Source organism: Gymnoscopelus microlampas, assembly GCF_963454915.1.
Source record: "Gymnoscopelus microlampas genome assembly, chromosome: 2".
Classification (NCBI taxonomy): domain Eukaryota; kingdom Metazoa; phylum Chordata; class Actinopteri; order Myctophiformes; family Myctophidae; genus Gymnoscopelus; species Gymnoscopelus microlampas.
In genome coordinates this window covers 7,938,652-7,954,317 of record NC_139939.1, presented here as the reverse complement: position 1 = coordinate 7,954,317, position 15,666 = coordinate 7,938,652, and the positions used below count along the sequence as shown (strand labels likewise).

Here is a 15,666-nt window from a genome sequence, read left to right as displayed (position 1 = left end):
ACGTATAGGATTCAAGTGGTTAATGTAAAAAATTCATGCTAGTGGCTAGTTAGTTAGATAGTTAGCATAACCTTGATGTGCTCGGGTTTCTCTCTCTCTCTCTCTCTCTCTCTCTCTCTCTCTCACACATAGAGAGACGGAGAGACATAGAGAGAGAGAGAGTGAGAGAGAGAGAGAGAGAGAGAGAGAGTGAGACAGACAGACCGACAGAGAGAGTGAGACAGACAGACAGACAGACAGACAGTGAGAGAGTGAGAGAGTCAGACAGACAGACAGACAGACACAGAGAGAAGGACACACAGAGAGAGAGAGAGAGAGAGAGAGAGAGAGAGAGAGAGAGAGAGAGAGAGAGAGAGAGACAAAAACAATACATATTTTTAGGCTTATTGTGTTATATTACACTGCAGGATAATGCTATAAAAGGTTTAGTTTATACTGTACAAGACAATATACAGCACAGGATAGCTAATGTGATTCTCAACCTTTTTCATTTCAAGGACCCCCAGTTTGATATGCATTAGACCAGGGTTTGTCAAAGTGTGTGTCGTGGCACTCTAGGGTTCCGTGACACAAGTCCAGGGGTGCCACCACAGAATACTTTGATAATATATGGAATGAATCAATACAACTTCAGTTTAACCACTTAAACCCTCTTTACTTGAGTTGCACTGTACTTGGCGTGTTCTTTTTTGTATCTACACCATGAATGTCTTCGGGGAAAAAGGCTGATCTACAAGCTCACAATGCGTTGTGTTGGGACGCGTTGTGAGCTTGTAGATTGGCTATTTTTGGTGAATGTTCCCCCCAGAATAGGGATGGTGGAGTTCAAGTGGTGAAACGCCAAGTATACATTATATTTTCAATCTGTCCTCATGGTCAAGTTGTCCTTGTGACATACTCTTAGGGGGAGAGATTGACATATTTTACGTACCGTGCCATATGACATAAATGTAAGGTGACATAAATGTAAGGTGTTATAAAGCAACAATGTAATTCATGGGGTGCCGTGGATGAAAAGGTTATTTACAGGGATGCCTTGCATGAGCCAAAAAGGTGTGAGAACCACTGCTTTAGGCCACAGGCGTCCATTTGATACAAATCTTGGCCCCAATAAGATCCTCTGTGTTCATGTACACTCAGAGAGTGTACATGTACACTCAGAGAGTACAAATGGAACCAAATGGACCCTCGCGGGTCCATTTGGTTCCATTTGTACACTCTCTGAGTTACAGACCCGTAAGCGTTCCATTTGGACCACTAGTGGTCCACCCGACCCAACGTTGAGACACAGTGGGCTGGCTCATAGCTCTGCAGGGCGTTTATTGGTCGACCAATCAAAGATGTGAGACATTAATAACTCATTAAAAACACATTTCAGGAGGTACAGTATACAGTACGGGCCAAGTGGCTTACAGCCTGCCCTTTGAGACGTTCCAAATTATGTCCATAAAATCTGTCTCACAGTGGTTGTCTTTCACAGTATGAATTAGACTTAATATAGCATCACTGTCCTGGCAACAATAACAGTAAAATACACCCCGTGGCGTAGAATCACGATCAGAATCATCTTTATTGTCACGTTACAGGTTTACAGGTGTGAAGAAGTGGGTGACATGTGTTTTTGTGCAAGCTCCATTGTTTTTGTGCTACTCATACGCTGAGTTGGCAGAGGTTGGCAAGGACAAAAATCTAACAGTAAAGAAAGACATGTCGGGGATACATAAAACATCTAACATATCTACATATAGACACATAGCATAATCCAGCTGATGGTTAGACATAAGGTTCGGTACAGAAGTGGTATAGCACTTCCGTAGGTCCACAAGGTTAGGTGATGTTGGGTAGGTAATGTTCAATTCAGACTACCTCTACATTTTTTGCTCTGGGCCACTAGTACGTTTCTAACAATCCAAGGACACACACACACACACACACACTTACTCAAGTAAAAGTACCTAAAATTGTTGCATTATGTAACGTTTTTTAGATAATAGAATGTGATCTTATGTTATGTTACAGTATGTTGTTTTGTCCAATCTGTATGGTAGAGTATGTTAATAGTAACTTATACAATTGGGGTGGTTGTATTTGGTCTCCCTGCTCTTCCATAGACCATATTCACACAGCGGTCTATGAAGTCAATGAAAGTAGCCACCCCGGGTGGCGGCACTTTCAATGTTAAATTCCAATATGGCCGCCGTGTGAATATGGTCTATTGAGACAAATCCTGTATCTGGTTTTGACATGACCTTTGACACAATCCTGTTTCTGGTTTCATACGAACATTACAAAATTCAATTTCTCCCCTGAGCAAGCAGGAAGGCTCTATTAGCTCAGCTGTAAAAAAAAATGGCAGCACTTGTGTTGACATTTTTACCACTGAGCTAATAGAGCTAATAGAGCCTTCCGGTTCAAATCAAATCTGGGATAGAACAGGAGAGTACATATACTTAGTTACTTTCCACCGCTGTGTGCAGGTGTCTACAGAACTACATCCCAGCCCACAGCCTGACGCTGTCGTGTCCGGTGTGTCGCCGTACCTCCATCCTGCCAGAGAAGGGCGTGTCGGCCCTACAGAGCAACTTCTTCATCACCAACCTGATGGACGTGCTGCAGAGACCCCCGGCAGACAGCTGCAACAGCCAGGAGACCCCCGCCCTGGACCCCATCACCTCTGTGGCCGCGGGGCAGCCCCTGTCCTGCCCCAACCATGCAGGAAACGTAAGACACACACAGAGATGGACAGACAGATAGAGAGTCATGCTGCAGATAAGATAGATAGATAGATACACACACACACACACACACACACACACACACACACACACACACACACACACACACACACACACACACACACACACACACACACACACACACACACACACACACACACACACATATTATACACTTGAGGCTGATTCTAAAAATGGCTTCTAAATCTTTCTTTTTCTTTAAAGATTTAGAGTAGCCAATCATGTTTAACCCCTTTTTCTCCCCAATTAAGTCGTTGCCAATTGATTTCTCCCCACACATATTTATGTGTTGTCACTGCTGTTGTATCCTACTGACTTACCTCAGTCAGTGAGGAGCCCCCACCGGGAGGACGTAGAGCCTTTGTCCTACTCCTCCCGCTCAACACTCACCGCAGGCAGGGGCCGCCCCTAGCCTGTAGGAGTACATGCAATGACAATTATCACCCTTCCCCGAACACGGGCCAATTGTGTTCGTTTAGACGCTCGACAAAGCCGGATGCACAAAAAACCTTTTATACAACAAAATAAAAATAAAATGATGTTGCTATATACGTATAGCAACATCTAAAATGACACACGTGCTGATTGAAAGGTATAAAGACATAGGTTAAACCACTGGGTCTATCATTGCCCCCCTCTTTTTTTCCCCTCAACGCCAAAACTCTTTGCCGAAAATAGCCAATCTACATCCTTACAGCGCCTCACATTGTGAGCTTGTAGATCTGCTACTGTTGCCAAATGTTTGCCGCAGAATAGGGACACAGTAACTGACAGACAGACAGACAGACAGACAGACAGACAGACATCCCAATGTCGTGGAACCTGTCGACAGGTGCCATGACATTGGAATGTCAGCTTATTCTTCTTACCAGTGTGTGACTTGTTGTTGTTATGGTTGCCTAGGTGATGGAGTTCTACTGTCCTCCGTGTGAGACAGCCATGTGTTCAGAGTGTACGAGTGGCGAGCATGCAGAGCATCCCACCGTGCCTCTCAGAGACGTGGTAGAGCAGCACAAAGCATCACTGCACGCACAGCTGGACGCCGTCAAGAAAAGGTTCCCTCCTCATCACTACCGTCATCATCATCATTAGAGTTGAATTGCATCATTGTAGACAATAAAACCGACATAAATCTTACGGATTGTAACTTTAAAACACTTCTGGTGTAATTTTAACATCTACTCAGGCTTTTGTGTGCACCCCAGACTGTTTTTAAAGTTGCCTGATTCAGTATTTATATTATTCAGATATTTGATATTCAGACATTGATATTTAGACTAATTGAAAACACAGGTCCCTAGTTCTGGTGACTGATATTGTCCTAAAAGTTTATTAAATTATGTATTTAATTCGATTTTTTAAATTAAAAACATCTATATCAAAAAGACTAAGAATAACACAGCCCCCTCACACATTAGAAGGACAATATTAGTCACCAGAACAAGGGAAGTAATACTGAAGTATTCAAAAGCACAAATTATGAAGTATATTTGTATGTATTGTATACAGTATATACTTAACCCATTTAGACCTGAGGCCGATTCAAAAACGCCTTCTAAAAGTTTTCTGAAAAACTTCAAATATTTATTCAAACATTACAAAAAAAATACATAGCAACAAGAACCCCAAAAGGGGTTCCCGTCTTGAAAGGTATAGTTACAAATAGGGGTTCCCGCCCTAAATTAGTTAAGTGCAGTACTCAAGTAAATGTACTTAGTTACTGTCCACCACTGGCTGTGTGTAATAAGCTACTGTAATGTGACCTGTGACCCCAGGCTGCCAGAGATAGACTCCGCCCTGCAGACGCTGTCAGAGATCCTGCAGCAGCTGACCAATCAGAAGAGCTCCATGGAGGAGGACATCCACACCACGTTTGACGAGCTCCAGAAGACCCTCAACGTCCGTAAGAGTGTCCTTCTGATGGAGCTGGAGGTCAACTATGGCCTCAAGCAGAAGGTCAGCTTCACATACCAGGCTTTTTTTTTCACCCCTTGTTTTCTCTCATTTTAGCCGTTATTCCAATTGACCCTTTGTCAAGTCCCGCCCCTCTTCCGTCCTCTCTCTCCATCCACTACCACATGTTTTTCAGTTGTCTCGTATTGGTATTTAATATATTCAATTCTTCAATTCCACTCTATGATATCAGTACTGTCTACTGTGACATCAGGCATGTCCATATATATATATATATATATATATATATATAGAGAGAGAGAGAGAGAGAGACACATGCAGAACACTTTATATAATACAAGAATAATAACAAAATCTTATTAGTATTACATTACTTTTGAACCAAGTTAAATTTAAGGTTTCATATGATTGACATAATTGTCAACTTTATATGAATATTCAAGGGTTATGGTTAGTTAGTTCGTTATATATAGTCTACACAGACACAATACTATTTTTACATATGTATTTTATTTAACAATTCAAAAATAATAGTAATTTACAAATTAACATCATAATGTACTGTAAATGCTAATTAAATCTCTTTTACTGATCGTCTAACCAATGTGACAGGAGTGATGATCAAAGGAGCAGTATTTTTATTAGGATGAGGATTAAATAATAAAAAAATTATTTAGTTTCTCAATCAATTTCAGTTGTACTATGGCACCAATAGACCACTGGTTATAACATTAATATAAAAAAGAAAGAAAGAAAGAAAAAAAAGGTTTCTATAAAACCTGGAAAACATTTAGTAAAAAATAAAAGTGCAAACACATTGGCATCAAAATATACTCACAGTACCAAAGGAAAGGACTCAAATGTTTCAAAATGCGTCAAACTTTATCAAGAAAAAGCCGATCTACAAGCTGACAACGTGCCGCAAAGCGAGGCGTCATCAGCTTGTAGATTGGCTATTTTCGAATAGCCAAAGTATAGAGCTTAAGTGGTTACTGTATGTTTTGTAATAATAATCAAAATCTACAAAGTAGCTAGTAACTAAAGTTTTCAATTAATTGTAGTTGAGTAAAAAGTATAATGATAACAAGTACAAAGTATTGAAAAGAAAAACAGTGAAATGGCTTGATTTGAAATGACTGTTACTGAAAAAGAAACCTGTAAATTATCCCTTCCATATTTGTTTTCTTTGTTGAAAACTGAGGATTAAATTAGTCTAATCAGTGTGAATGACAGGAGAGATGATCAGAGGAGCCGAGTTTTTACCTCTATCATTGTTGCATGGACAGAAGAATGGATAGATTTTCTCTGAGAAGGTGCAGCCAGTGAAAGAGTAAAGATGAATTTTGGCCTCCACATCATAAAAGGAGACCACACCCTCCTCATAATCCACAAACACTCCCACTTTCTGGAGCTTCCGTTTTACTGGGAGGATGACAGACGGGAAAGCATTAGCCCAGTACTCATTTCTATTACTCAACCCTATAGTCCAGTAACCATCGTCAGGGCTCAGTGTGATTTCTTCTTTCCTGTCGATGGACTCTCTGGCCACTCCTAAATCCCACTCAGTCTTTCCTTTAACCTGAACCTCATAGTAAAACCTTCCTGAGGAGAAGCTTTGTTTTCCTAAGACACAGACATCTGCAGAGAATCTCTCTTTGTTGTCCGGGAGATTCTTCTGTACATCTCCATAATTCACTTGTTTTCCATCCTCAGACAGGATGAGGTTGGGATTTGCTGTATCAGGGTCCAGAGTTACATCCACTGCATATTGCTGGATACTCCACTGCTCAACATCACGCAGCTCTTCCATCTCTTGACTGAGTGTCTTCTCCAGCTGAGCCACAGCTGTCCTCACTGTCCCCACATATGAAGACTGATGGACATTGATGTTTGTCCAGTCCTTGGTGGGTGGAGGGGTGTTGATGGATGTGAAGTTCTGGAGGAGCTGGAGGTGGTCTTCAGTGTGTGAGACCTGCTTCAGCTCAGAGCTTCTCTTCTTTAACTCTGTGATTTCCTGTTGCAGATCATTAATGAAGCCTTCAGCCTGTTTCTCTGTTGTTTTCTGCTTCTCTTCAATCACATCAATGACCTCAGCCTGGCTTCTCTCAATACAGCTCAATAATGCAGTGAAGACCTGTACACTGTCTGCTATCTCTCTGTCTGCATCTTTCTTGCTGAGCTGTACTGAGTGTTTGACCTCCTGAATCTTCACTTGTCTCACCTGGATCATCTGCTGAACTTCAGCCTCTGTCTTTCCCAGCTCAGCCTTCTTTCCTTCATATGCCTCTTCCAGAGATACAATTTGATGAAATTTGTGGTCTGACTCGGTGCAGAACTGACAAACACACATGTGGTCAGTCTTACAGAACAGCTCCAGAGGTCTGTCATGTTTCTTACACAGAATGTATTCCAGGTTCTTTACAGGCTTGATTAGTTTGTGTCGTTTTAACAGTGTGACTCTGTGGTGAGGCTCCAGGTGAGTCTCACAGTAGGAGGTCAGACACACCAGGCAGGACTTCAGGGCTTTGAGTCTCAGTACAGACGTCACAGGAGACTTCATCTGGTTCAGCAGGTTCCTGGTTTACGTTGGAATAGTTTTTCAGCTGCTCTGACTTCCTGAACTGGTCAGCCATCTCAGAGAGGACTTTATTAACAGAGGACTTTGGTCTCTTATCGAAGGTTTCGTTGCATAGTGGACACTGACACACATCAATAGTGTCCCAGTAATGAGTGATACAGGTGTTGCAGTAGTTGTGTCCACATGGAGTGGTGATTGGATCAGTGAACACATCCAGACAGATAGAACACAGGAACTGCTCTTCAGACAGGAGACTGCTGGCACCCGCCATTTCTATTCACTGAAAAAAAAACATGGGGAATACATTTTAATTCTTGAATGCTACTACTCAGTATACTCACAGCTTAACTCATTGCCTGCCAAGGACGCATATGCGTCCTTTGAAATAAAACATGTTTTTAGTGTCTTCGCCAACCTATGAATGATGCCTTGACTGCGAGAGACCGATAGTACCGGAAATGACGTTGCCCCCCCAAAAAATAACCCTGTTCACTCCAATAACATGAGATTCAGAAAAACACATCTAGCTCGGATTTCTTCTCCCAGACTGCGTATTTTTGTGAAAGCGAGCCATAGTCAACTGCCGATAACAACAGAACAGACGATCCCGGTTGCAATGTTTTTGTTCCGGTGGAAAGAGTAGACTCGGCTCCCCACGTAGACATTGTTTGTTTATGTCCGGGTTGAAAGAAAAGATCGGTGCTCGTCAAAACGATTCAAAATAAGGGGAAACCTTATTGGTTTAATTAATTAATGAATGAATACCTGGCTGTGAATCTGTTAATAGTTGTGAATCTGATCTGGATCATCATATTATAATAGAGTGCAATATGACACATACTGTAAGGGAAGCCTGTCGTTTTACCAACTGAATGATTAGACTCAGGATTTCCAGGAAAACAAAATTTAGGGAAGATCATGTCTGGATACAGTTTAACATGCCTTTGTTCAAATTACGGAATAATAAAACCTTATCTCATGTACTCACCTGTCTTTACGTTCTCAATATTTCAGCAAAAATCCTGTTTGATGAAGGTTTTTTAGTAGAGAGCGTGTGTGTGTGTGTGTGTGTGTGTGTGTGTGCGCTCCCACCATTGACAACTACATGAACACTTTAACTTTCGATTGCGTCACCGACTGAGAGGCTGCTCTGTTGCTGCTGTTAACCCTTCACAGCCTCCACTCTTCTCTGTACTTCATCTGTTTCTCCCTTCGTTATGGTTTAGTGCAGCAACTGGTTAGGATTCTAACCCCTAGACAGGTACTTTACCCCTGAACGTTTACCTATGAGACGTATAATGAACCAACCTCCAGTAATGGACAAGAGCTCTCTGTTACACCTGATTTATACGTGTCTTATTGTTAAAATAGCAGATTTACAAGCTCACAACGTGTCACGATGCGACACGTTGTGAGCTTGCAGATCGTCTATTTTGAATTATATAAGAATTATTAAGCTTTGCAGTCAATCATTCAATTATTTATTGCAGTGGTTCTCAAAGTGGAGTCAGACTATTCGAAAAATAAATGATCTACAAGCTCACTATGAGCTACAAATGTTTGAGAACCACTGCTTTAGAGCACATTTCACTATAAAAATATAATACAGTGGGCATTAAAGTCCAGATTAAACAGCATGTGGAGAGCGTCTACGTTGCGTGTCATAATCTGTTTCCAGGTGAAACAGGATAGAGAGGTGGGACATAACGTTGGTGGGAATTAGATTTGAACATTGAAAAGTGGGCGTCATAAAAAACAAGGGAAATTACAATTAAAAGTTGAAGATTGATTGATGGGTGGATGACATTCTATTATTGGGTGAAATTGATTGGTTCAAGCCTACATAAACACATGTCATATTTAGTTTGACAGTAATAAAACATGAGTGGATTTTGATGTCAAAATCCAATCACGTGTCGATCAGCTTGTCTGATCGTCTGTACCTTGAGGCTACTTGAGGCTAATACTGTATCGTTGCTGTCCAGCAGAAACCAGCTAACTCCATTTTGACACTTTTGCATTTTTCCCCATAAATCAGGGCCATTGAACACCCTTTACGTCTGTGTGTTGGTAAAAAAAATATTGAACCAATGAAAAGCATTAAAAAGCACTTCTGACAAAAGCAGCTAACTCCATTGGATCCTCAAACTTTCTGCTAAACCAATTAACTCCAGCAAAGGGGGTGGAGTTAGCTGGTTTAGCTGACTCCAGGCTCCACCCCTTTTTGACCTCCAACCTCATTGTGAGCTTGGAGGTCCATTCAGCTGTTCTTATCAATGATGAACAAAACCTCCTAACTCCACTTTTTTTTATTTCCTGAAAAAATAACATTTTGGAGTTAGCTGGTTCCTGCCGGACAGCAGAGTTATGACAAGTATCCTCCATGTGAGTTCTGGGGACCCCTAGGGGTCCTTGAGGCGGTTCCAGGGGGTCCCCAACCGAATCAATTAATTTAGCAAAATATTGTAACTACTTTAACCCCTATATATAGTAGTAATCAGTTACTTGAAAATATAAGATCTACAAGCTCATATTTATTTTATTCAACACTTATTTTTACAAATTGATGGCAAAATATTGAGGATTTGCATTTATTTGAATGTAAGATGTAAGTAATATAAAATACAATTTACAAATCAACATTATGTAATAATGTAATAATTACATCTTTTTTTAGATATGGAAAGGAAAAGTCTAACTAATGTGATTGACAGGAGAGATGATCAGAGGAGCAGATATTTTACCATTATTATTAGGATAAGGATTAAAGAATGAAGAATGAATAGAGTTTCTCAGTCAGTTGGACTAATGCACCAATAGACATGGTGGAAGAAGTAAGTAAAAGTAGCAATAGCACAATATAAGAATACTATACTATCGTCTCTGTCGGGTGGAAACCTCATTATGTTCAAAACTGTTACTTTTCAGGATTCAAATTCAAAAATAGCAAAGGTAGCAGATCTACAAGCTCTTTCGAGCTTGTAGATAGGGTACTTTTGATGCTTTTGTGTGACACTATAGTATGATCAAGTAGGGTGTTAATTCACGAAAAAAAAAACGAAAAGTTCAAATATGAAGATAAGAGGTTTCAGCCCGACAGCAACTATATTAAGTAAAAGTCCTGTATTCAAAATTTTACTTGAGTAAAAGATCAAATCTATTATCGAAAATAGCCGATCTACAAGCTTCGCCACAGGTTGCCATCTTGTAGATCTGCTATTGTCAAAACATTAAAGTATAACATAGAGCCAAAGAGGTTATTGTATGTTTCATAATAGTAATCTAAATCTACAAAGTCATTTGTAACTAAAGTTTTCAAATAATTGTAGTTGAGTAAAAAAATATTTGCCTCTGAGATGTAGTGGAGTAGAAGTATAAAGTATTGAGAAATGGAAATACTCAAATAAAGTAAAAGTGACTCATCATACTTGTACTGTAAGTACGTGACTTGAGTATATGTACTTAGTTACTTTCCATCACTGCAGTGCCAATAGAATACATCTGTTAGGACCAACAGTAAAATGGCTTGATTTGAAATGACAGTTAATGACAAATAAACATGTAAATCAGCCCTTCCCATAGACATTGTTCTCTTTGTTGAAGATGAAAAATGTAATTTAACCCTTCCATTACATTTCTTTATTGGAACAAAGCTTCATGATATCCTCAGAAATAGCTATTTTAACGTAACAAAATTAATTACCACCATTTTAGTTAATTCTGATGATAGAAAAAGTGACATCTGTGGTGTTAAGGGTCAAATTTGTGTGGCTCAATTCCCCGCAAATCCATGTTTGAGAGTGAGAGAGACTTTTCCTCAATTTGCATTTGCTATAGACGGATTTCCGCGCGACGTCATCACAGAGCAGAATGCGCAATCTGCGCATGCTCGGGGGAAACGAAAACGAGCGCCGTTCACTCTGTTGTTATGTTCGGGAGTTAGATAGCCATAATTCTGCTATTATAGGCATAATAGGCATAATGCTGCTATTATATACAAACAGATCCAACTTTCGACAAATCATTTTTATTGAGTAAACAAGGTATTACAAACTGCATAATTTAATCTACTTTCATTAAACCCGGTGAAGATCATTGCTTTTATGAATGGACATTTGACCAGAGCTGCTGCGGGTAATGGCGCCCTCTACCGGACCTATAGGCTTCCCCCTCCTCTGCGCGGTCATATCCTCTCAATGTTTACAAACATGAAACCCGTCTATTAGGAGTAAAATAAAGTTTGGGTTTGTGAAAAATAAATGACGTTTTACCTTCTATGGTATACGGGTACATTTTTACCCTTAACACCACAGATGTCACTATTTTTAATAATATTAACAATTTTTTAAGTACATTTTTTTTTTTATATTATAAATGTTTGGAAGTGTGTTCTAATATTAGTCTATTATCGCTAGATAACATCATTATCCATTGTCTTCATTATAGGAAATGTGATGATGGAATTTTAACATTTCTTATAATTGAAAACGACATATTGAAAGATGAAACCCTAACCCAAAATAATATTTTTAAAAGTGTTTACATGGAACCTATGCAGGTTTCTAACACAGGGTTAAAACTGAGGATTAAATGAGTCTAATCAGTGTGAAAAACAGGAGAGATGATCAGAGGAGCAGCGTTTTTACCATCATTATTAGGATGAGGACTGCAGTATAGATAGATTTTCTGAGTGAAGGTGCAGCCAGTGAAAGAGTAGAGATGAACTCTGGTCTCCACATCATAAAAGGAGACCAGACCCTCCTCATAATCCACAAACACTCCCACTTTCTGGACATTCTGTTTCACAGAGAGGAGGACAGCAGAGTTAGCATTAGCCCAGTACTCATTTCCATTCTCCAGCCCTATAGTCCAGAAACCATCGTCAGGGCTCAGCGTGATTGTTCCTTTCCTGCCGATGGACTCTCTGACCAAACCTAAATCCCATGCAGTTTTCCCTTTAACCTGAACCTCATAGTAAAACCGTCCTGAGGAGAAGCTTTGTTTTCCTAAGACACTGCAACAACCAGAGAATCTCTCTTTGTTATCTGGGAGATTCTTCTTAATGCCTCCAATATTCACTTGTTTTCCATCCTCAGACAGGTTGAGCCAGGGATGTGCTGTATCAGGGTCCAGAGTTACATCCACTGCATATTGCTGGATCCTCCTCAGCTCAGCATCACACAGCTCCTTCTCCATCTCTTGACTGAGTGTCTTCTCCAGCTGAGCCACAGCTGTCCTCACAGTCCCCACATATGAAGACTGATGGACATTGATGTTTGTCCAGTCTTTGGTGGGTGGAGGGGTGTTGATGGATGGGATGTTCTGGAGGAGGTGGAGGTGGTCTTCAGTGTGTGAGAGCTGCTTCAGCTCAGAGCTTCTCTTCTTTAACTCAGTGATTTCCTCTTGCAGATCTTTAATGAAGCCGTCAGCCTGTTTCTCTGTTTCTTTTTGCTTCTCTTCAATCACATTAATAACCTCAGCCTGGCTTCTCTCAATACAGCTCATCAGAGCAGTGAAGACCTGTACACTGTCTGCTATCTCTCTGTCTGCATCTTTCTTGCTGAGCTGTACTGATTGTTTGACCTCCTGAATCTTGACTTGTCTCACCTGGATCATCTGCTGAACTTTAGCCTCTGTCTTTCCCAGCTCAGCCTTCTTTCCTTCATATGCCTCTTCCAGAGATACAATTTGATGTAACTTGTGGTCTGACTCGGTGCAGAACTGACAAACACACATGTGGTCAATCTTACAGAACAGCTCCAGAGGTCTGTCATGTTTCTTACACAGAATGTCTTCCAGGTTCTTTACAGGGTCGATTAGTTTGTGTCGTTTTAACGGTGTGGCTCTGTGGTGAGGCTCCAGGTGAGTCTCACAGTAGGAGGTCAGACACACCAGGCAGGACTTCACGGCTTTGAGCTTGGTCTCAGTACAGACGTCACATGAGACTTCATCTGGTTCAGCAGGTTCCTGGTTTGCGTCGGAATAGTTTTTAAGCTGCTCTGACTTCCTGAACTGGTCAGCCATCTCAGAGAGGACTTTATTAACAGAGGACTTTGGTCTTTTATTGAAGGTTTCGTTGCATAGTGGACACTGACACACATCACTAGTGTCCCAGTAATGTGTGATACAGGTGTTACAGTAGTTGTGTCCGCATGGAGTGGTGATTGGATCAGTGAACACCTCCAGACAGATAGAACACAGGAACTGCTCTTCAGACAGGAGAATGCTGGCACACGCCATTTATATACTGAAAATAAATATGGAAAGAAATGAAATTCTTGAATGCTACTACTGACAGCTTAATAGTTATGAAGCTAATAGAATAGAGCTCAATAATGTTCGCACATACTGTAAGGCAAGCCTGTCGTTTTACCAACTGAACGATTAGACTAGGATTTCCAGGAAAACGAAACTAAGGGAAGCTCATGTCTGGATATATTTTCATATTTTTGTTTTTTTGTAACAGAATAATAAATCCTTATCTCATGTACTCACCTGTTTTTACGTTCTCAATATTTCAGCAAAAATCCTGCTGATTGAAGGTTTTTAAGTAGAGAGTGTGTCTATGTGTGTGTGTGAGCTACATGAACACTTTAACTTTCACTTTGATTGCGTCACTGGCTGAGAGGCTGCTCTGTTGCTGCTGTTAACCCTTCACAACCTCCACTCTTCTCTTTACTTCATTTCTTTTTCCCTCTGTTATGGGCCAAATAATTGTCAAAACACGAAGACTTTAATGCAATATATAATTTTCACAATTTCATGGTATTGTTTTCTTTAAAAACTTGAAAAATGTCTTCACCGATTATTAGGATTATTGATCCATGCTGGAAAACAATCAGATTGATTGATCGTTAAAAAGAACATGATTTGAAAATGCAGCGGCCCACCCATCTGACCACTTAACGGCTGATGTGTAAGTGGTCAGATGGGTGGGCTGCGAACGCTTTCAAGGTTTTCAAGTGGGCCCTACATGATCATACTACAGCATCACACAAAAGCAGCAGATCTGCAAGATGCGTTTTGAGCTTGTAGATCTGCTACTTTTGCTGTTTTGAATCTTGAAAAAAAACGTTTTAGACATATGGGGTTACCACCTGACAGAGATGATATATTTGCTGATTTGCAGAGACTTTGGACATGTCCACTCCATATTATGGCCTTATCGTATGCAGATTTGTGCTGATGTTTAGCATTATTTATTATTTATTTATTACATTATTTATTTTGGGGGGACATTTATTTTTGATAGAGACAGGACGTGTGGAGAGAGTCGAGGGAATGACATACTGCAGGAATCCCCCAAAGGCCTTTTGGGCATATCTGTGATGTATGATTCCCAATTTGGGGGCGTTTTCAGCCCGACCCGAGCCCTAGTGACATTATAAAATGAATGTTAAATATTTCAAAAAGTACCAAACATTATGTCACAATATGTAACAGTGAAGGTGCTTCTGTGTCTAACTGGCATAGAAATATTACACACACACACACACACACACACACACACACACACACACACACACACACACACACACACACACACACACACACACACACACACACACACACACACTCCAGCACGGCCACACCCTAAAATAATAATAATATAATAAGACAATAAATACTGCCAAAACATCATAGTCTGTGACATGTGTACGACAGTACCGACAGTGACCTTAAAGGAGTCTGTTTATGCTGAGTCATCATGTGTCAGGAATCAGGGCATTATAACTGACTAAATAACACATTAAAACAGGGAGGAGCCAAGGAGAGAGAGAGAGGGAGAGAGAGAGAGAGAGAGGGAGGAGGAAATGTGTGTGCTTTTAGTAGTTGAGAGAGATGAGAGTGTGTGTGTGTGTGTGTGTGTGTGTGTGTGTGTGTGTGTGTGTGTGTGTGTGTGTGTGTGTGTGTGTGTGTGCGTGTGCGCGAGCGCGTGTATATGAGGCTGATAGAGAGACATTTACAGATGTAGCCAGACAGATAAGAGAGAGAGAGAGAGAGAGAGAGATCTACAGGAAGCCAGTGACTGTATCTCTGCACCCAGTCTTGAGAACCAATCACCCAGCCCCCCCTCAGCCCCACCCCCACCCCTCAGGGACCTCTCCATCATCACATGGCCGGTTAATGTTTAACCCTTCAGGGGGCGTGTTTACAGCCCACCATCACATTATCATGTCTGTGTCTTCCTGTCAGAAGCACAGGAAGCTCCATGACTGAACAGAATACAGCATGTGGATGGATGGGGTTCAGTGTATCTGTCTTGTGATTGGCTGCTGTCACCCACACACACACCCACAGGGGTGGAGTTAAGTGTTGTTCATGCTGAACACACTGCTAGTGAGTGAGTTAGTGTATCTGCAGCGCTCTGAGCGGGGTGTGTGACATCTCTGATTACAGTCACTGTACAGTATGTTA

General features: G+C 40.8%; 1 protein-coding gene and 1 pseudogene across 4 annotated transcripts in view; one reads left to right on the top strand and one right to left on the bottom strand.

Moving 5' to 3' along the window:
• The window catches only part of trim2a (tripartite motif containing 2a), a 70,472-nt gene that overhangs the window by 34,224 nt on the left and 20,582 nt on the right, over window positions 1–15,666 (top strand). For all 3 annotated transcript variants that reach the window (XR_014599816.1, XR_014599817.1, XM_084044541.1), the window contains exons 3-5: window positions 2,478–2,721; window positions 3,660–3,811; window positions 4,532–4,712. Coding sequence is in view for 1 of the 3 variants with exons in the window: in XM_084044541.1 (XP_083900667.1) it covers window positions 2,478–2,721; window positions 3,660–3,811; window positions 4,532–4,712 (577 nt within the window). In the remaining 2 variants the exon portion in view is untranslated. The remainder of the gene's footprint in view (window positions 1–2,477; window positions 2,722–3,659; window positions 3,812–4,531; window positions 4,713–15,666) is intronic.
• Window positions 5,293–13,833, bottom strand: LOC311064248 (annotated as a pseudogene). The gene is made up of 3 exons (XR_014602927.1): window positions 13,744–13,833; window positions 11,863–13,495; window positions 5,293–7,525 (listed from the first exon to the last, which is right to left on the bottom strand). The product of XR_014602927.1 is annotated as an uncharacterized misc_RNA (transcript).